Source organism: Notothenia rossii (genome assembly GCF_949606895.1).
Source record: "Notothenia rossii genome assembly, chromosome: 2".
Lineage (NCBI taxonomy): Eukaryota > Metazoa > Chordata > Actinopteri > Perciformes > Nototheniidae > Notothenia > Notothenia rossii.
Window position 1 is genome coordinate 57,487,098 of NC_136904.1, and position 22,979 is coordinate 57,510,076.

General features: G+C 41.7%; 2 protein-coding genes across 2 annotated transcripts; both read right to left on the reverse strand.

The window, feature by feature from the left end:
• Positions 1-543: 543 nt before the first annotated feature.
• On the reverse strand, positions 544-22,343 carry cops8 (COP9 signalosome subunit 8). The gene is made up of 7 exons (XM_079664925.1): positions 22,186-22,343; positions 21,451-21,521; positions 20,578-20,626; positions 18,114-18,246; positions 2,612-2,719; positions 1,895-1,957; positions 544-1,085 (listed from the first exon to the last, which is right to left on the reverse strand). The coding sequence occupies exons 1-7, from the start codon at positions 22,276-22,278 to the stop codon at positions 1,006-1,008; spliced, it is 597 nt and encodes a 198-aa protein (XP_079521051.1). The 5' UTR covers positions 22,279-22,343; the 3' UTR covers positions 544-1,005.
• trim63b (tripartite motif containing 63b) lies at positions 15,041-16,878 on the reverse strand. The gene has a single exon (XM_079664924.1). It carries the CDS (start codon positions 16,511-16,513, stop codon positions 15,458-15,460), a length of 1,056 nt encoding a protein of 351 aa, XP_079521050.1. The 5' UTR covers positions 16,514-16,878; the 3' UTR covers positions 15,041-15,457.
• Positions 22,344-22,979: the final 636 nt, after the last annotated feature.

Sequence of the window (22,979 nt, forward strand, 5' to 3'; positions counted from 1 at the left end):
GTATTCTTTGGGATACATTTTGACAGGCTGTGTCCATGTGTAAAATGGGTGTGATAATAGTGTAATTACAGTGCAACATGGTTCTAATAACAGTGTATTATAGGTTCAATAACAGTGTTACATGAGTTTAAGGGTGTAACAAATGTGTAATATGGGTGTAATTAGTGTCATATGGGTGTCATATGGTTCTAACAGTGTAACAACATAAGTGTGACAAAAGTAATATTGGTGTAACAATGGTTTAATAATGTGTCTTATGGGTATATTACCACTGTTATATGGGTGTAATGTAGAAAATAGCAATCAATTACTTTACCAAAATATTGAATGCCCATGTAATGGTTAATGTGTATGCATATGTTCCAAGTTTGATTGATTCTCAAAAGTTTAACGATTATTCTTGATATTTGGAATACATTTTTGAAAAGCATGTTTTCCCTTATGCCTAGGCCTAATACTCTTTTGTAGGTAGGCCAAATTTATTTTAATGACACCTTTAAATGAACCATCCTTCGTTCTTAAAGCAATACAAGAATACTTAAATAGAAACAAAATAATATTTATTCACCAGTCAAAACATGAAGTTCAAAATATGAGGTCTGAGGACTGAAATCCTGACACTGATGTGCGTCTGCAGAGCCTTCTGTCACCTGGCAACACGTGTTCTTTTAAGACCACCTGTACAGTACGGTTTCTATTGTGTGTTGTCTTAGCAATAAAACATACTGACAGTGATGACAAACATGTTTCTCTTTTATATTCATGTATACATCAGCTGAGTTTCACAGAGCCAAATAAAGAAGAATATAATACAACATCTGATAGATTGTAACATTATCAGGGGAAGCTAGTGACTGACATAAATAGGCATTTTGGAGCTTGCAGCGCTCATGCGACATGGTGGTGTGTGTTTTTGGTACATCCCTGAAAGAAGAGTCTTTACACACATATATCCCCCTCTGTACCGGGCGAGCGAAAAAGGGTGGCAGTGGTGTTGGTGGGTTATCAGTTCTCGAGGAAAGCCACGTAGTCAGTGAGTCTGGCCAACTGCTGCTCATTTGGAACCAATGAGACGGGGGGAGGATCTGTGGGGAGAGGGGGAGAAGAGGAGAGGCTGAGTCAGAGGGGGGGGGATTCTTTTTGTGCCAAGCACAATTGATCTTCTTCTCCCCGATTTAAGTTGGTGGCTCAGCAGCTCGTGTTTTAACTCAGACTGACTCAGCAGGTTAAGTTAGCCGCACTGTGACATATGAGCTCACTGCCCCCCCCGACCTGTTTAACAACACTACCTACATGTGCTTGGAGATCATTACTCTTTACACATCATCAGAATCATCAGAATGATTTCCTGTGTGAGATCAACAACCTAAATTCCTAAACACTATTTAGAACCACTGGTGCTGTGGAGGGATGGTTTGGGGGGGGGGGCATGAGGATTAATGTTGAGTGGGTTAGCCTGTTGAGACGGACATGTGCGCAACAGATGCTTTAGCAAATATGTCGGATGATTACAGACAGCAGGACATACCGCAGCCGCCTCCTCTCTGTTAGAGAACACTGCGCATAAGTCTGAAGTTTTCTCTTGGGAGACAGAGCGATCAATAACTGGTGAGGACATGTGATGATGTGGTAGAAAGAAACACAGTAGAATAAAAGGAAGGGACTGGATGAGGGAAATATGGATCTTAAACAAGAGCAGATTTAGCAAATCACATATTTCAAGAGATTCCAGGAAAATAAAATATAATTGATCGTTCTTTAATCCCTGCTCCAACAGTGTCAGTGTGTCTGATTATATATAGGAGAAGGTGGGCTCGGCATTAATCCTGAAGAGAAGACAGTTTAGGCAACAGAACAGATGTGAACAGTTGAAGAGAGCAATACTGCCACCTACCGGGCTTTTTGGGCATCACCATCCTGGTAGCAGGGTCTGCCTGCCAGCCCTGACTCACCACCCCTGAAGACAGGAGAAGAACACAAGCCTCATCAGCAAATGTAGAAATGTGTGTTTAATGGCAATAAGATTCAATTCATCACTGTACAAATTGCTGTTGGGAATGTGACGTCATTAACAGGAGGTCAGACATCTTTAGAGGATACTGGAAAATGCAACCTGTTGACTGGTAGAGTGAAGTAGTGTAACTATTTCACTTTAAACCTTTTAAACATGCTCAGAAGGCACTATTGTGTAACTGATTGGAACTGTCATCCCATGACCGATAAACAAAGGAAAAAAATGATTTTGAGATGACATTTTGTTCTTTTAAAAAGTGGAAAGTTAACGAGGGAGAGGTTGACATCAAGACGTCCGATGTGTTTGATGTCAGCCATCTGCTGACTGTTTGCCCCAAGTGTCAGAAAGAAATGCTGAACTACAGTAACACAAACCACTACCCAGGGAATGATTTAAACACATGAATTTTCAAAATACATAACTATACCAGTAGATTAATAATGCACAATTAGCCGCCGTGGAGTTAGCATAACAAACTATCTTACCTCGGGGCCAGATGATTCTATAGTTGCCGTTAAACCTGTAAATCTGAATGTAATGTATTTTTTACACACTAACAGTGATAAGATGACATTTCCTGTGTGGATGTAAACATACCCTTTACTGCCTCTTCCACAGAGTATCCCACGAAGGCAGCGAAGTCGTCTGCCGCCAAGGAGGTGTAGGCCTGAGCCACCAGACTGTAGGCCCTCTGCCGCGTGCTCTCTGAAGGACGAATCAACAAAGGGACATTCAGATCACACTCTAACATGCACACATGCTGAGACTGCGCTCTATTTAAAGAGCATACAGTACTGGGGCAACAGTAACGTACATGTTATTTTAGAGTCATGTTTCTTGTGTTGCTAATTAGCAAAAGGTTCTACGCTGTGAGAAATAATCAATGACAAGGGAAAGGTCAAGGTTTTGAAGCCTGGGGCGGTTTGAAGAAAAAAAAAACACTGAATAAAAGTTCTATGCTTTGATCATTAGCAGACAGAGGGGACTAAGGGTGGTATAATGTTAGGTGAGCGTTTTTACGAAGAAACTAGGATTGTGTGTACGTTTTTCAACGTGGTTATGATAAAAACTCTCGCCTGATATTCATAAAAGGTGGTGTAAGGGTGTAGCAAGGTCCAAAGCACAAACCAAATTCAAATGACGGAGCATAAACATGTATCATTCGCTTTTATTTACAGATAGAAACAGTCTTGATTACTTTCTATTTTCCTGTTCTTGCAAATATAGGTAATGTGTGTTTGAGTTATAAGGAGAGGCTTCGCCTCCTGTTTCTGCTGCTCTCCCCAAAAACAGTCACAAACCATTTCAGAACTGACAGGAGTGTGTTTGAGATTGAAATAAATAGCTATTCAGAGCATAAACTGGATTGTCTGCCTATGATTGCTTCTCACATCTAGGATTGATTTAAATCAAATGGTGCATTTGTTGTTAAATAAACTGTGATCTGATTATGATGAACTTATGAGCTAAAACAAATAAGCACATACAACTTTCCACAATCATGAACGTTTAAAAATAGATCATGTTAATTGAAGCATTCTAAAGATGAGGCATGGACGTTGTATACTGAGCAGCGCTTACACTACACACCACTGAAGTCTTTATCAACAGCTACTGGCTCAGAGCTGGCACCTTTATCTTGCCTGACTTTGACATGGTGCAGTAGCTTGTGGAGATAGCTTTTGAGAGTGGCAGGCCCAACAAAGCTCACACACCGGCACGTATTTGCTGCTGCTCCTGCAGCTATCACGTAAAAGCCTCAGGATTGTGGCCTTTGGTGTTTTATAGCCTAGCAACGGTGTATGTGTACCAACAGTCAGTCTGTTGCAGCAGTAACAATAACAAGTGGGATGAGAAAAGACAGCTGTGTTGGGGAAGGCCGGAGATTTGTCAAGAGCACTTTGCTGTCCAAGAGGCTTCCAGTTTGCCAGTAGATATATTATAAATAAATATTATTTTTGGGGTCCTTTTCTTACAATTTATCTTCTTTGGCTGTGTTTATGTATGCACCATATACACCAAGGCAAACTCATCATATGTGTTAAAGGTCCCATATCATGCTTTTCTGGTTATTACCAGATATTATTACCAGTTATTACCTTGTGTGTTATGTAGCTTTTTATGCATGTAAACGGTCTGCAGAGTCACGCCGTTATGTTACGTCCACGGAGCCGTTACGTTTGGACCAATAGACGGACGGACAGACAGACAGACAGACACACGTTGCGAGGCTCGCTGCTGCGAGGAGTGGGACACTGTGAGCTGGCTCAGTGGTGGTCGGCGAGACACCACGGAACTCAGCCTGCGCACACACACAAACTCCCAGCCAGGCTGCGGGTGTGTATCTGTGCCCAGGCTGAGTTCCGTGGTGTTTCGCTGTCTCGCAGACGGCCACTGGGCTCACAGGGAGAGGGGGGGGCAGGAGCTCCAACAAGCCGTTTAGGACAGAGAGTGAATACACATACTATACAGAGATGCTGTATGAGAAACTAATGTGAGTTTGGAACATTGCACAATGTAAATCTATTCTAGTAGACCTCAACAATGGAATTATGATCAGTAGAAATGGCCATGACATGGGACCTTTAAAAAACTTGTTTCTCATTCTGCAAATATTTATTGCCGGTAATCATTTTTGTTATGTTTTTAATCAACGTTTTGGCATTTAGCCATTATGCTGATAAAAGCAGACTATTTAAAAGGTCTGGTTCCAGAATAGTGTGGATACAACAGTATTGTCTGGTCATTGTTGTGTCTGACAAAGGACTGAAAGAGTTGTTTTCCCTTTGCTCTAGTTAGTATAAAACTCCCATGTTAGTGCAGCACCTATGAAACTGCATAACCCCTACGGTCAGTGTATGTTTTGGTCATTGGATTTTCTTTCCACAAATGGAAATTGAAAAACAAAAAACAACTAGATATTTGATTTTCGTTTTAAAATTGAAAAACCAAAATTGAAATACAAGGCGTTTTTCTTTATCATGGCCAAAAATGGATTTACTAAACTTAAAAAACGGGATGATTTTCTTTTTCTACTTCTCAAAACAAAAAATAAAATCACTAGGAAACAGAAACAAAAAAAAAACAACAGTTTTTTTATATTCTGCTACCGGAAGTTGTCTTTCAAAATAAGAGCGCATATGAGGACGGTCAATCCGTGTATCTACGGTCCATTTGTTTTCACAACGGAAAAAGCCAAGTAACATATTGAGCCCAGAAAATGAATGTTATTAAGGGCTGTAAATATAATAGGCCTATGTCTAAAATGGACAACATTGTTAGGAGATTTAAACTATACAGCGATTCTGCACTGCGGTCAACTCAGCCGTCTCTCGAGTTTGTTACAATTTTTTCTGCCAATAGTTCTTTGTGAGATCGATCCTGTTGGACTCAGTAGGCTAGTAGTGAAACTACTCCCACAAGTACTATGAAGTACTTACTGTGTACCTTTTGAGTACTCCTCTGTCAATGTCCCCTCCTGAGAACAAGAATGCATGTTTCTCTGATATTTTGAATCAGCGTTAAAACACCGTTCTTCATGAGACTGATATTGTTGGAAAGAGTATTTTAAGAGGATAGGTAGACAAGATATCAGCAATACTTCCAGTCAGTAGTCTGTCAGCAGCATTTTTACCCCTTGGAAAGTCTTGCCCGTTATTTAAATTGACTTTGATTGAAGTTAATACCAATATTGATATAGTATATTTGATGCAGTCTTTCTGAACACTTTTAAAATAAAATACTGCAAATTAAGACATTTATTTTACCAACCTGAGGTATGTTCTGACTTTTGATATCCTTTCTTAACAGTCTGTTAAGAACTCAGGCACTTAGGAGGTAGGACCCAATTGCACGAACCGGGAGACAGAGGTAAAGTATTGGTAAGATACTTTATTTTTCCAAAAGCAAGCAAGATGAACAAAAAAGTCACAATTGAATCTCAGGTTGAGATGACAAAAAAAATAAGAACAAAATGAAAATCGCTCACGTAGTGAGGAACAAAACTTTTCAATAGCACAAAGAGAGCATAGACCTGACTGTGGCAAGAGACAAGACCTTACCATGGCAAAAGACAAAACGCATAGACCTGAACATGACAACAGACAAAAACGAACTGACACTGAACACTGGGAGACAGGGGAATTTAAACACATGACAATAAGACAAAGGTGGGAACAATCAGGGGCGGGACTGACGCTGATGAGCACAGGAGACACAGAAGGGATGACAGGTGAAAACAATCAGGAAATTAGACACACCAGGGAAACTAACGACAGACAGGAAAACACGGGGAGAAAGACCAGAGGCCTGTACTACGAAGCTGGTTCAACCTAACCTGGATATGTTTGAGTTAGCCGGTTGGCCTAATCCAAAACATACGCGATCTCGCTAGACGGTACTACGAAGCGGGTTATCAAGTGGATCGCTCAAGCCAGCCGTGCCCTATCTAGTTAAGTGCGCGTTCACATGAAAGGGGTGGTATTTGGAGCATTCGACCAATCACAAACATGGACAAGCGTACTGACAGCACTATAATATTTAGACATATGAAGAAGTTAAACTTTAAACATCCATGACTTAAACACTGTATCCAGGATAAAAGCCACATAGTGGTGAATACAGCTGGTAAAAGAAAAAGTGTTTGAATGCGTAAAACAACAGTTTTATGATATCACTGCCCCTTCTAAGACACGAGTGGATCTGACTTTAATTACATTTGTCTCGAGTGTTTCGTCAACTTAATTTGTTTCTTAAAATAATACTTCTGCATACAGTATGTGACACTGTGAGTGTTGCACGGCCAGATACGGCTCAGCTGACTCAGATAAGGAAATATATGATACATTATGATGTGATATGCCGCGGACTGTACTTAATGTTACTCTGATCCGGTTACTTATGTTGTGGCAGATATTTAAGTAAGCTTTCTTAACGCTAATGTTATAATAGTCAGATTGCTCTGAAGATGGGAGGTGACATTCTATTAATGTTCACGCTCACACAGTCGGTGATTTTTGCCGGCCGTCTTTCCTGCAACGGCAGCTTTTCTGTATTTCCTTTCTCCTGTAATATGACTTGATCGCTTTAAACTCTGCACACTGAGCTCTGATTGGTCAGCAGGCAGTGCTTTCACTGAGTTGAGCTCTTAGCCTGCAACCTAACCTGCTCCGGGGCAGGTTAGCCACACAGCATAAGTTACCATGGAGATCTAGCCTGCTAAAAAGAGAACCAGCTTCGTAGGACCGGAAACCCCGAGTTTTCCCTGAAGTTAGCCGGCTAAGCGAAAATCCTGCTTCGTAGTACACCCCCCAGACCATACACAGGGAGGAAAACATGACAATGAGAACAGAAAAACACCCACTACCAGACACACAAAACTAAAAACGTGACACAACACAAGAATCGTGACACATTCACAAGTACTGGTGCTTGTTTGTACAGAGCTTCAGCTAAATGGAGCATATTATTTCTCCATCCCTGGTAGCTTTTGGTTTTAAGAAAGCTGACGCAATCTGGTGGGTGTACTTCGAAGCAGGATTTTCCCTTAGCCGGCTAACTTTTGGGAAAACTCCGGCTTTCCGGTCTTACAAAGCTGGTTCTCTTTTTAGCAGGCTAGATCTCCATGGTAACTTATGCTGAGCGGCTAACCTGCCCCGGAGCAGGTTAGGTTGCAGGCTAAGAGCTCAACTCATTGAAAGCACTGCCTGCTGACCAATCAGAGCTCCGTGTGCGGAGTTTAAAGCGATCAAGTCATATTACAGGACAGTGATGCAAACACAGGTATGGTGAAAAAAGAGAGAACTATTCGAAGCAGGGGAACAAAAGCGTAATATACCATCTGACAAAGGCCTGTGCTATAATGCTTCAATTAACTGGCTATTCTTTATAATATACTCAGATCAATAGGAGAGAGAGATGTTAAGTTATAAATCAAGGGTTTTTATTATTATTTACAGCAGGGGTGGGGAACCTTTTTCCTTTCAATTTTTACAACGTCCTCCGAGGGCCGTACAAATTATTGAACTCAACCTCTGCTTAAAAAAACTAAAATCACAACCAATTTATTTGGCCCTTTCTTTCATGCTGTGCAAAGAAAAAGCCAGATATCTTACCATGACTCGCGCATGCATGCATGCATGTGCACGGTGTGGCATGACCACCAAAACAGAAAGATATGGACATAAGATGTGTGCAAATGTATTTAGTATCCATGTGAACATGATTTAAGTGGGGGGGACCTAACCTCCTCTAGGGGGGCACGCTCCCCCGGGAAGATTTAAAAAATATATATATTTTAGTTAAAAGCATCAATCTGGTGCACTTTGAGAGCAACATGAGGAGATCTATGGATACATCTCTCAACACCCATTTGAAACAGAACTGTAAGCAGATTTTTCTTTTTGGATATTTTACAAATCACTTATTTTTAACAACTTTTTTGTTACTGTCATATAGTATTTTATACCTGTTTTTCATTTAGTCTCTAATGTCTCGTTAATAATTATTATGATCATATCAAGGTGTGCCTTAACCTCACTGAGCTGAGGTTATTTGAGCCTCTCAGGAGAGAGCTCTCTTGCACCTGGTTGTAGAAAAGCTCTTTAAATTCGTTAGAATAGCTAGCTAACCAGATGCTAATAACAACAGATCGCCACTGTGCTTACAACTAAAGACACAGCCACGCAAACACTGCAGCATGTGTACGGCTCTTTATGGGTACCAGTGCATGACATTAAGGATTTTGGGAGATGGCCAGATGGCCCTGAGCCCAATAGAGATTGCCCTGAAAAATGCGTGCGGACGAAATGGCACGAAGGGTTTGGGGGGCCTCCCCCTAGAACATTTAGACTTTTCCAGGTCTTACTGTAGATGCTGTCTGGTGCATTCTCTAGACTGAATTATAAGATGAACTACCACAATATTATATTGTACAATTTCAATTTTATTCTTCATTTCACTTGTTTGTTTGCTCTTGTCTCGCTGTCAGTGCTTGTGATTTGATCTTACTCCGCATATTTGTCCGGGTGTTTTGATTTCAAGTGGTGGAGTAATCCCGAAGTGGTGAAAGTCTTTGCAGTTAAACCCCCTCGAGAAATGTCAGCTGAACACGTTTTGCAAATCGTAATCCGTGCCTCTTTCTCTGATATTTTTAAATATCTCCAAGCGCCAGACATGTTGGCTGTGAGCCAGCTGCGAGCATGGTCGCGCGCCGTGCTTGTCGTCGCGTTTTGATTACGTCATCACAACAACACGTTAGTTTACCAACGTAACCCTGTCCCCTGACATTCAGTGATATTTTTTCGGTGCTAAAACCCTTTCAGCCGAAAGCCGAAAGGGCCTTTTTAACCATTTTCGGACGATAATTTTCGGCGGCCGAATATTCGGTGCATCCCTAATAGATATGTTTAGTTTTACTTTCGGGTCACTCATTACTGGATCCGCGAGCTGCCTGATACTGGCATAATAGATTGCCCGATCGGGCAACCAGCAGGTGAGGCTTCATTGCCCGAGCTAAATACTAGATGGCCCCGGGCCATCGGGCAGTCCTTAATGTCGAGCCCTGGGTACTGCAATATTTGAAGAGCTGGAGCGGCGTTCCGGTGCTCTCCGTAAGCACTCTAGTCTAGTCTACACTCCTTTCAGGCGAGACATAACCACGTGAAGACCTATGGTGAAGACACGTTACGCTCTAGTGTGTTCAAGGAACCTGTCCTTGGCCAGGAAAAACAGGCACTCGCTTGTTTAATTATTTTGCGATCTAGATTTCTTTTTCTTTTTTGAAGTGAGAAGTTGTCCGTCAGTCGGACGGACTAACGGAAACTCTTCGGTTCTCCACGAATTACACAAGTCACCCAAAGCAGCGTTAAAAAAGCGGGAGGCGCCGAAAAGCGACTAATTTGCATCACTGACAGGAGAAAGGAAATACAGAAAAACTGCCGTTGCAGGAAAGACAGCCGGTGAAAATCAACTGACTGTGAACGTGAACATTAATAGAATATCACCTCCCATCTTCAGAGCAATCTGACTATTATAACATTAGCGTTAAGAAAGCTTACTTAAATATCTGCCACAACATAAGTAACCGGATCAAAGTAACATTAAGTACAGTCCGCAGCATATCACATCATAATGTATCATATATCTCCTTATCTGAGTCAGCTGAGCCGTATCTGGCCGTGCAACACTCAGTGTCACATACTGTATGCAGAAGTATTATTTTAAGCAACACATTAAGTTGACGAAACACTCGAGTCAAATGTAATTAAAGTCAGATCGTGTCTTAGACGGGGCAGTGATATCATAAACCTGTTAATGTACTTATTCAAACACTTTTTCTTTTACCAGCTGTATTCACCTTGCGAGTGCAACTATGTGGCTTTTATCCTGGATAAAGTGTTTAAGTCATGGATGTTTAAAGTTTAACGTCTTCATATGTCTAATATTATAGTTGACTTTTCATTCAGGAAGTATGACGCGTTGCGCTGTCAGTACGCTTGTCCATGTTTGTGATTGGTCGAATGCTCCAAATACCACCCGGTATTTCATGAATATACGTGAACGCACACCTAACTAGATAGGGCACGGCTGGCTTGAGCGATCCACTTGATAACCCGTGTCGTAGGACCGTTTAGCGAGAGCGCGTATGTTTTGGATTAGGCCAACCGGCTAACTCAAACATATCCAGGTTTGGTTGAACCAGCTTCGTATTACAGGCCCCAGGACTTTAAATTCAACGTATATATTTTCAGGTTTTTTACACTAGGTCTGCTTCAGAGATGTGCAGCAGAGCAGCATCCGAATTACAGGTCTGAAATATACGTTGAGCTTGTGTGAGGAACTCAGGCAGGGTGGTTACACCGAGGTTAGAGGAAGTTCAGAGAAGGCCTCAGGTTATAAAAAACAGTTCACCTTTTTGTTTGTTAACTACTACTAAAGATGTCAACGATGACGTTTAAACATATACAAGTATAGCTTGTGACATTTGTGTGGTAGGCTGCATGATAAAATGTGTGTGCGTTAAACATGCTTAGGGAAATTGTGTGTGTGTTCATTGCAGTGCAGGGCCGTGGGAAGTAGGGGTGATGAGGGTGCTGCAGCACCCCCTGGTGGAGGACAGGTGATCTGCACTTCCACAAGATTAAATACAAATATAATACAAAAAAAAATGAATTTTCAGCCTTGATGTAACAACATTCATAATTAAGCAAAGATAACACCCTTTTCACCCCGGTTACATTTTCCATTTGCCCCGTACGATGGGCGCTGTAAGTGATGAAAGTGGGGGATGTTGGCTTATCAGGCGCCCGCAGCTCACAGCCAGCGTGAGAGAGAGAGAGAGACAGAGACAGAGACAGAGACAGAGACAGAGAGAGAGAGAGAGAGAGAGAGAGAGAGAGAGAGAGAGAGAGAGAGAGAGAGAGAGAGAGAGAGAGGGTGGGGGTGCACCGGTACCGACGGGGAATGTTGTTAGCTTCTGCTGCGCTAACGGATATAAGAAGCTGTTTCTACAATAATGTGGAGGGAGAGCTCTCCTGTCAGACTGAGAGGCACAGTGGGGTAAAGGACTCTGAGTGTTTAGATCAGGGGTCGGCAAGCTTTTTGATATGAAGTGCCATTTAAAAAAAAAAAATTGATCAGCGTGCCAACGATCGAGAATTATCAACGGGGGGGGGGGGGGGGGGGGCGGTTGAGGAACTTGACGCTCGTGTTCTATCAGCAGGAGGGCGGGGGAGCCTCGCTGAGGGGAAGCAGTGTGTGGACCTGTCAGCGCAACTTACATGATGCCGAATTTAACACATTTAAATAATTGGTTTAAACCGCATAATAATAAGGACGATCGTCCGTTCTGTGATTTTCCAGAGCACACATGTTATGATATTAGGGTAATGCAGAGTGAGATGAGATCGCTGTCCCTTTAAGAGAGAGAGAGAGAGGGGTGTGGCTTGTGCATGTGTGTTTGTGGATGGTAGAGCGACAGTGAGGGAACGTGTGTGTGTTTCTGGAAGTGAAACGAGGAAGCAGAAAAACAGAGGTCTGATGTATTTTGTGAAACAGAAGAACAGCTAAATAAATGCAACGGCCTCCCAAGAAGAGCTCGCCTCTCTCCAGTCATTTAAGCTAAAGTGGGTTATTGAACCTGAAGCGTGTTGCTTCTGCCCTCCTCGACTACGGTCTGGGAGCCGACAGGAAAGTGCAACACACAGATGGCCAGTCCGCCCCTTTGTAGCATATTATTTCGATGAGAGATGAGCAGATTGCCACTGGGCTTTCAACTAAATACACAGCCACGCAAAAACTGTGGCATTTGTACAGCTCCTTATGGGTACTGCAATTAGTGAAGTGCTTTCCTCCGTGGTGAAACGATCAGCACTGCACCACGAAGGAAAGCGGCAGAAAGTCACATGGAGTTAAAGAGAGCGGGGCTACGTTGCGTGCATGGCTTCCTTCTGCAGGTAACGGGGAGACGCGCTCTGGCGGCGGTCTCGTTAAGGATCCGAAAATACAATTTAAATATTTTGCACACTTATTCCACTTATTCCTAGTGTGCCACTGGTTACGGTGCCGCGTGGGGTTGCCGACCCCTGGTTTAGATAGTTCACTTTAGTCTAAGTTATCTCAGTGGGTCTCAAACGTTTTGATCACAATTTATGTAAACAAATATTTCCAAGGCACTCCTTTATAATTATTAGGATAAATAAAAACAGGTTTGAAATCATTCCAATGTATACTATAGGACAGTAAACCAAAAATATTGTTTAAAACTGGAGATATTTAAAAATATGCATGAATAAATAAATGTTAACTGATAAAATAAGATATAAATGAACCACAAAAAGAAAAAAAGTTAGCCTACATTTATTTGTTATTGGCTATGGTAGGTTATTGGATATGTTCACATACTTATTTGATTATTAAAATGCAAACCAATCTTTTTCATATGGGTGTTTTAGAGTTGTATCCCCTAGATCAGTCTCTAGTTTGGGCGCTCAAAGTTCACCAGATTTAAGCATTTTACTTTAAAATGTTAAAAAAAATCGTCCCCGGGGGGGGAATCCCGGACCCCCCTAGAGGATTTGAAGTCCAACCCCCAATTAAAACATGTTCATGCAATACTAAATACATTTGAAGCCTTTTTATATAAGCTTTCGACCATATCAATACGTTTCTCTGTTTGTAGTGTAGTGGTCTTTTGTAGAGGTTTTTCATTGCCAGCTAAAATCTTGCCTAGGGCAGCAAATTGGTCAAAAACGGCCCTGGTGTCATCCCCACAGCACCCCCCATTTGAAACATGTTCCCACGGTGTTTTATTGATTCCTCTGTTTCATTCTTTCCTGTTGTGTTATGCTGGACCGCCACAACAAACTAATGGTAATATTGTCTTTTTATCATTCATCAAAGATAACAGAAAAACATGCATTATGTAGGCTACTATGGAGGGGACTATGACAGAGGATTACTCACAAAGTACACAGTAAAAGTACTTCATTTCATTTCTGGTAGTGTAACACCCATAAGGTTGAGGTTGTCTACCTGTACATGCATGTTTATACCACAAGGGGGCAGATCACCTGATGGTTCATCATTGTTTTATGCTGGAGATGAACAGAAGAAATGTGTCTTTGTTGTGCTTTGAGATCGTTTGAGATGCTGACATCTTCCACATGTGCCTTGTGGAAGTTAATAAATGAACGTTTTCTACACCTATAATACCCTTGCGGTCTGAGTGGTGTAACAGTAGCAGTCAAATTAGTACCGAGTCCAACAGTGTCAGTTTTATTAAGAACTTGTGGACAAAAATATTTGTATCACTCATTGAATATATAGCAGGGAAAAAAATGAAAAGCAGCTGATTTGAAAAAACAAACTCGAGAGGTCGGCTGAGCTGACCGCAATGCAGAATCGCTGTATATTTGAAATCTCATAACAATGTTGTCCATTTTAGAAATAGGCCTATATATTTACAGCCCTTAATAACATTCATTTTCTGGGCTCAACGTGTGTCTTGGCCGATTTCATTGTGATTGCTAAATTCCCCTTGTTTATAATAATCACAGTTCCTTCAACAGGATACTGCAGTGATTCAAAGTGTGATTTTAGCATAGCCTACGATTTCAAAACAAAAGCACTCGTACTACGAGTGCTTTTGTTTTGAAATCACTTTCGTGAGTTTCGTCTGCGCTCTTATTTTGTAAGGTAACTTCCGGTAGCAGAATATGAAAAAACTGTGTTTTTTTTGTTTCTGTTGTCTAGTGATTTTCTTTTGAGAAGTAGAAAATGAAAATCATCCAGTTTTTTTAAGTTTAGTAAATCCCTTTTTGACCATGATAAAGAAAAACGCCTTGTATTTCAATTTGGGGTTTCAATTTTAAAACGAAAATCCAGTCGTTTTTTGTTTTTGAATTTCCATTTGTGAAAAGAAAATCCAATGACCAAAACCTACACTGACCCCCTAGTCCCTGTTGTGTTGGAATAACTTCCTCGCACCTGGTTGTGAACTAGAAACAAATGTGGACTGAGCAAATGCTCCCAACACAGCCATGCATGTCATCTCCGGGGGCTTTTCTGTAACCCAGTCCTCAGGCAGACATGTATTTTTACCATTGCCTTTTGACGGTAGGGAGATGACTCGTGTGGCAAATGGAGCGGCCTTTCTTAGCGTGGCCCTCTGGCACTCCAGAGCTGCTGAGCAAGACACCCATGAGTGGGAGGACAGAGCTTTATGGAGGAGAAACAGGACCTGGCCTGTCCTTCCCAGAGTCTATTCCAGGGCTGCTATCATTTCACCCTCTCACCTCTTAAAAATAGCCCCCACTTTTAACCAGCAAAGGCAAAGCACACATGGCAAGGGCTTTTATTTTTAAATTCAGACTTTTGCCAAGTAAGAGCAGCATAGACTGGGAACTATCTAGTTGGAAGCAGTCCAAACGCCTAAAATAATACTGGGTCTTTTTATGTTTTCTTCCTTTATATGTTCCTAACCTTAAAACGTAATGTTTAAGTTTGGCAAATAAAGCAAATAGGAGCTTAACATCATGCAGCTTTATTCCACATTCCATTGAAGACACATTTGGTGATTACAGATCAGCTGATCACCAGTTCAACACAAACTTGGACAAAGTGAGAAAAACACAAATAACTAATATCAAAGGAAACATGTATGGAAAACAATGTGTAATCAATCTTCAGACATGTTATTTTAACAATTATCTAGACCAATTTCTCAATTTAACTGGCTCAGAAGTACAAAAGTATAAAAAAAAGTTAAGAAAAACAATGAATACGTCATTAAAATATTGCACTGAACGTATGGGCAAGGCGCCCACCTCCACCATAACCTTGGATTTCTTTCAACATCAAATGCAGTCCCTGCCATAAACAATTGGGTGAAAAACCTTCAAAAAGCACATTTTTTCTACAAGTCCACAACTAGTTAGATTTTCATTATTCCTCCTCCTCCTCCTCCTCCTCCTCCTCCTCCTCCGCATCCTCAAACTCATCATCATCAACCACTCCAAAGTCCATTTTTGCCAGCACTGCCTCAACATGCTCCGTCGACAAAGTGAAGTGATCCATCTTCTCGAAGCCTGGCTCTGGCCGGTCTTCCCCCAGCGAGCTTTTAGCTGCATCCTTGGTCTGCGTGATGAGGCTCTTGGAGGCCAGCAGGAACTCCGCAGCCCCCCCCTGCTCCAGCGCCCTCACAGCAGTGTCCGTCAGCTCTGAACTGGTCTGCAGTCGCTCACTGTAGCGCTGAGACAGCGCCCGCAGTGCTGCCACCTTTTCGTCTTGCTCTTTTCCAATCTGCTCTAGTAGAATGGTCTTGCGCTCCTCCAGGACAGCGTATAGCAGGTCAAAGCGTTCCGCTAAACCTTGCTTAGCACACTGAGCGTTTTCCTGCACAGCACGGCAGGCATCTTCCATCTGGTTGAGCAGGGCTTGCAGGCGGCCATTGCTAGCTACCAGGGTATCAATAGTATTACTCAGTTCACTCTTCTGGGTCTGGTAAACACTTGCTAAAGGTGCCACTTCACAGTCCTTATGCAGGCCAAACACTTTGCACATGGAGCAGGTGGGTGTCTGGCAGGTAGTGCAATAGATGTTGATCTTCTCCTCCTCGTGTTCTTGGCACATGGGCTCTTTGGATTCTTTAGGCTTCAGGGTGGGTTCTGTGCTCCCGCTGTTGCTCCCTTCTTGCTGCTGCTTATAGAGGTCGATAATATTTTCCACCAACAGGTTACGCTGGAGCCCATGCACACCATGACGGTCTAGCACAACCTCGAAGCGGCAGGTAGGACATCGGAAGACGCCCCCGGAGAAGCGGTAGGGGTTGCGTGAGTCGTAGAGGTCGCTGGCACAGCTACGGCACAGGTTGTGCTGGCAGGGCAGGATCACCACAGGTTTGGTGAACATTTCCAGGCAGATGGGGCAGCTCAGCTGCTTCTCGAGGCTATCCATTGGGCTTGGGGCCCGAACAATAGACCCTGTCCTTTGAACGTCCATAATAATGTCACTGCCTAGCGTTAGACCAGTAGGTTTTCTTATTTTAGGAGAGAAAAATACAAGTTGTGCCCTTTGTTGGTTTTAAAAAGTTACCAAAAACAAGGTCAGACTCCTGGAGCTTCTCCTTGGCGTGTGCTGCTGCTTGTGAAAAGCTGATATCTATTCTGGGAGGTGGCAGCTCTGTCCTTTATACCAGCCCCTCACAGCTGGTGACATCTGATACCTTCCACCGACGAGCACACATTCCTGCCTGCTTGCTGCCTCGGGATCTTTTCACAGAAACGGACCCCTCCTATTAAGTGCTGCATGTGTCACTTGTCCCAGCGTCTCCTCTCCATCAGTGGTGGACGGAGCGAGACAACACGGGTCCATGTGACTGGCTCAGCAGAGAGGGAGCTCAATCTTATTGGTAAACAAGTCAATGTCAACATCCTGTGACTGCTGTGTTGTTTTCACTGTTTTAACTTCTTTCATTTGTTGCATATTACCTAGTTTGCCATTAATATAATTTATTTAGATCACAACAAAAATGTAGTAACTTTGTCATTTTTTATACTTCCGACAGTAATAAATGTATATCAAGCAAAGTAACATCATTATTAAAATCATAAATTATGTGTAGGTTAAATGAAAAAAAAATAAGACAAAAAAACTATTCGTAGGTAAATGTTTTTCCATTACGTAGGTTATCTTTACAAAAGTATGTTGAGGATTGTCACTGTTGTCAGACAAATTGAGAGATGTTACAACATGGCATGCTTGTAAATACAAATGTACTTGCTAACAAGACCTTCATTATGAATATCAGTTCTTTATGCCTTTTTAAAACAGCTTTATCAAAATATTTTCAAAAGAGTAGAATGTCTGCATTTACATTCAAACACTCTTAACTTCCCACACCCACCAGGAAGCATATTATGGCCTACTGTACGTCACCATTCATGGCACATCAACAAGTAGAACCGTAAACAAGAGGGAGAAGCTATTCTTAAACTCTTGCACAAGTTAAGCATCACATGATGCAGGAACCCAAACAACTGCAACCATATGTTACCACCTGAACTGGCCGTCAACATATAATAATATGCCCCGCTACAGATAATGAAAAGGTGTTATCAAGAGTCTCATTTATTCCTAAATTCCAACATGTTATTTTCTCCTGGGTTAAATGATAGCTTAAAGGTGAAAATACACAGCCGGAAAAAAGCTGACAGGCAGGTAGGCCATCCAGTTACTTTAGCCGGGCCGGCTCAGATGATTGGTCGTGGTTTTTAGAGTACTACGGCTTCCACAGATGACATTTTTTTATGTATTTATCGTCAAAGCATTTCATATATTCATTGCTATCGGGATGTTAAGAGCATTCCATGGAATATAACAAAAAGGGTTTCTGAAATAAATTACATACCCCACCTTTAAGCTGTTTTTAGTGTAGGAAATCAAATATCCTATTTATATCAATTTCCCAAAATGGAATTTTGCTACATTTTCGTCATAGCCAAATCTGTGAATATCATGTTTATCAAGTGTTGAAAAGTCTTAGGAGCTTGAAAGACACAAAGGAATCAGAGTGAATCTTCACTGAAGACCTTATTTTTACCTCGAAGTGCCTCCATGACTGGAAGGATGTTCTCTGTCCACTGGAAGGCTGCGATTGTTGTGTAGACCCCTGGAAAGTCCCTTTGCCAAATGCGTTGGCCAACAGCCCAAATAGATGTTAATTCAGGGTTTGCCTGTAAACAGTAAGTGGAAAGGCGTTTTAAAAGCATTTAGTATGCAGTCCCGCCCAAATGCTAGGACATTAAATCACACTACTTCAACATTTCAAGTGACCTGTCCATTAAATATAAAACAGCTGGCATATTTAAATGTTTTTTACACTTTACAGTTAATGTATTTGAAAACATATTGTACCATACAGATCATGACAGAGACAATCAATGATGCAGTCTAGGCATGGGCGGTATTATTTTTTTCATACCGTCATAACTTGCTGACATCATACCGTGGTATACGGTATATGACGGTATCAGTCCCAATTTAAGGGGTAATTTCTCCCCCCAAAAACATTTTTACACACTATATCAACAGCCCCACCAAAAATATTTTCCACCAGCCGCCACTGACAGTATGACTTGGGTCGACTTCAGTGAGTTGGTGTTCGGCGGCAAATAGATGTTTCGAACGGTATATTATATGTTCGGTGTAAAATGCAGACCGAGCCGGTAGAGGCTCGCAAAGTGCCGCGACGTGCGCGCAAGTGCAAAACAAGGGCTGCATACATGACACATTGTGCAAATGGCACATTTTGAGATCGGATACAGGACGCGTTTGTAGATGTCCGACGTTGTTTCCATAGTGAGCTAAGTTAACAATATATCATCATACATAAACATTTTCCGGGAGTAAATACTTGACTTATTGAATAAAGTTTGCTATATTCACTAACTAGTTTGGCAATATTATTCCGTGCATGTGTTAAAAACCTTATTTCCATTTGATTCATTGGATTACTCGCGTGAATGTTTAGCACGTAAATGCTTTCGTTTTTAAAACCGTCCGACCTCGACTACAAAACCATCAACCAGTTGCATAGGATTAAAAAATGTCAACACTCACTCACCCCGTCTTAAACATTCCCAAAGAAGTGCCTCTGTCTCTCGTTGTGCTGGATGAAGTCACTGGCGACGAGTAAACCCAAAATAGTCCCAAACAGGCGCAGAGGCATTTTTCTTTTTTACTAGTTGTCCGAGTTTGGGGCCGGCAAATGCTGCCGCCATCTTGCTCAGCTCAGCTCTGTGCTGAGCTCTGAGAGCGGGAAAGACGGACTGCCCTCTCCTGCCCTCTGCTGGCGCGTGCTGTGCATTACAACCAATGTCGTCCCTGTCAAAACTCCGTGTCAGTGTAATAGAATTAAACGCATCTGTGATTTGGCGCACAGTCTGTGACGTCACGGTATTGAAAATCATACCGACGGTATTTCGAAATACCCTGGTATACCGTAATACCGTCATACCACCCAAGCCTAATGCAGTCCTCAGCATGACAGCGTGGCCCTGAATGACTCAGTCACGTTACAAAGATTCAGTGAAACCTTGACTGAACTGCACGTCCGTTTACAGAGAAGAGGTTGTAAAAATATGTATATTTCAATATGTCTAGCATTTGAAGCCCTCCAATATTGTCAACAGTTGTGGGCACTTTGAAACATGTTGTATGCAGTTACCCAGTCAGCAGAATTTATTTATTTCCAGTTGTTTTAAAATAAGTTTAAATTATCAAAGAAATCCAACTTGTGTATTTTTGACTTCTTATGAGTTAAGGAATTATTACGGTGGGATACTGAACAACATTTATTTTTGAGCTCTTACTCAGTGCATGACATTAAGGATAAGAAGAAGAGTATGTGAAAGACAAGAATAATCAATTCTAGTGTCTAACACTTAATGTGGAGAAAGAGATGCCCTGTATGGGTTGATTGTGCTTGATCTGTTAGTAATGCCTCTGGGTTCCGGTGGGCATGTAAACAAATGCATAATGCTGCTATACTTTGTAGCCTCACCCAGTTGCATAGCGACGCTTATTGTTTAGGTGTCTTTTAATAAGCAGGTAGTCCTATCATTAGCTAGAACTAGCTGGATCTGATCGATATGGACATAAACGCGAGTGAAGTTTAATCTGACGGGAGAGAGAGATCAGCTGCTGCTGACGAGTCGACACGCAGCTCCGCATGATCACCTGCAGCGGTGAGCTGAGCAATACACACACTTCAGGTTAGAATATCACTCGTAGCTATTTTAATTACCTCTCAAACTACCTAAACTAGTTATAGATATGTTTAGTTTTACTGTCGGGTCACTCATTACTGGATCCGCGAGCTGCATGATACTGGCATAATAGATTGCCCGATCGGGCAACCAGCAAGTTCAATACCATAGGATATACGTGTGAACGGCATCTTCAAGTTGGAAATTGGTACGTTTAATAACTACCATATGAAGCAGCACAATTAGGACAAACACGTGTATCTTTAGCAATGTCTCCTTGTGTCTTTTAATGCTTACCGATTTGATTGCTTGGGGAATCCGTTTCCAGAGATACCTGCCATTATTCCTGTTGGAACCAACCGGAAAATGTCAGAAAATACACTTTGAAATGTGCAGGTGTGGGCAGCAGTAGGCAGCAGTGTTATTCCTAAACAGACTCCAGATACAGTATGTTACCTACTGTGGCAACACACACATCGACTCCCAAACCAAATGTATTAGTTGTTAAGTTAGCCATGTACTATGTCATAGCAGAGTACCGTACTTAAGTACAATTGTGAGGGACCTGTACTTTACTTGAATATTTCAATATGTTGCTACTTAGTACTTCTACTCCACTACAATTCAGAAGTAAATGGTGTACTTCTACTCCACTACATGTATGTAATACCTTTAGTTACTTTACAGATGTGGATGAATGATGTGAAATATAATCAAGTGTTAAATCAGACTTTAGTTCCACCTGGAGTAAATTCACAAGCTACCCTGCAGTATACAAAGTCATTCAAACTAGCTGCACCTTTACCAGCTTTGAGAACACTTTCATGATCAATCATTATAAAACATTTCATATATATTATTCTGAAATGGACCAATCTGCACAATCACTACTTTTACTTTTGGTACTTTAATTATATTTTGATGCTAATACTTGTGCACTGTTACTTAAGAAAGACTTTGAATGCAGGACTTTGACTTGTAAAAGAGTATACCTGCTCTTTGGAACTTCTACTTTTACTTAAGTACAGCATTTGAGTACTTTGTCCACCTCACGAAAAGGCAAAACATAATGCAAAACTCTTGGAATCAAATGAGATAATGCACCTACCCATACTATGTGTGAATAACGAGGCAACCCTCGCCACTAAGGACAGACATAATGGTACTTACATGTCATTATGCAGTAAATAGAGCGACAGCAGCTGAGCGTACACTTGAGGTGTTGCAATGCCCCCTGGAGCCTGGTGAACAGAAATGCAGGTGAGAAAGTAAATAGTGAAACTACATATTAGCAACAAACCAAGAGAGTATTTCCCACATCAATCCATAATGTAATTCACTGATAGACTAAGCTCCGTTGCGTGTGGTAGTGTAGCTGGGACATACCGTTCAGTCTGTTAAATCATGTTAGTGTGTTCTTTAGTTTTGGCTAACAGTATAGCATTGCCTCCATAGCGTTACCTTACAATGTTGCCCTCAAAGTAATGAGTCAGTCGCAAGGTTACAGTGAACCAAGCAACTATCTTTTACGTTATGCAGATAAATCAATACACTCGTTGTTGCTTCTCTTCCCAAACAACGCCTGGATATCAAATGTAAGCTAACTAGCTAGCTTGTTTCAAAAAGTAGATAGTAAAGCTAAACGTACTGTTTTTTGCTGGCATTGTGAGTATAGCACTGATTCGTTTAAGTCGTAGAACTCATAGAATAATTTACTTTGACAGTGACTGAGAGCAAAATCAGGGTTAGAGAAGTGAAAACAAGCTAGCTTATTAGCCATAACGTTAGCTACATCTGGTTCAGAGCTGGCTATCAGAAACACTACTGTCATGCCTTCAAGCTAACCTGTAAGGCAACATTTATTGTTGTCGCGAGAAATAATATATTTTGGGATTCAGTGCTTACCTCCAGCTCCTGAGCTTCACACTGCTCCAATACTTTATCATAATTTTCCTCCATAATCACAGCAGCAGGCATGTTGATGCCTAGCTGTTGCATCGGGAACTTCTTCTTCGCTGTGGATTCAAGCGGTAGATTAGCAGCCCGTCAGAGGCATTGCTGCCCTCATGTGGGAGAAACAAGAACAGAGCACCACCTCCAACAACAATCAAATAAAAACACTCACTTATAGCTTATATCCAGGGGTGCACACAACTTTCTCATTGAGGTACTCAAATGAGTACCTGGACTCAGTGTTTGGTTTTTATGTGCACAAACTTGGATGAACTGAGGTTCATAATTGCATCAACAACAGATGCAGCCTCGGAAAATCTGCCGCCAACAGAGGATGCATTTCAACAACATGTAAAGAGCAATGTTTCAGACAGCGATATGGTGTCACAGGCCGAACCCAAACCCTTGTTACGGAGTCCTGTTGGCAAGGGGTGGATTGTCAGAGATGGGGCCATTCAACCAGTGCTATTTACAAAACCCCCAGCACCTACAGAAGTGAGAGACATTACTCATTTGTATTGCAAAGATGCAAAGTGTGGAGAGAGTGGAAAGTGCCAGTGCCTCTCTGTTGGCCTTCCCTTACTTCCCCTGCACCTGCTGTGCAGAATGTCAAAATGTGTCCCCTAACGTCTCTGAGGAACCTGACATTTAACATTATATTCTAGTTTATATACTTGACCTCTCACATAATTATTCGATGACTTGTATACTGTACTTTGAATTAAGGTTCCAGTTTCAATAAAACC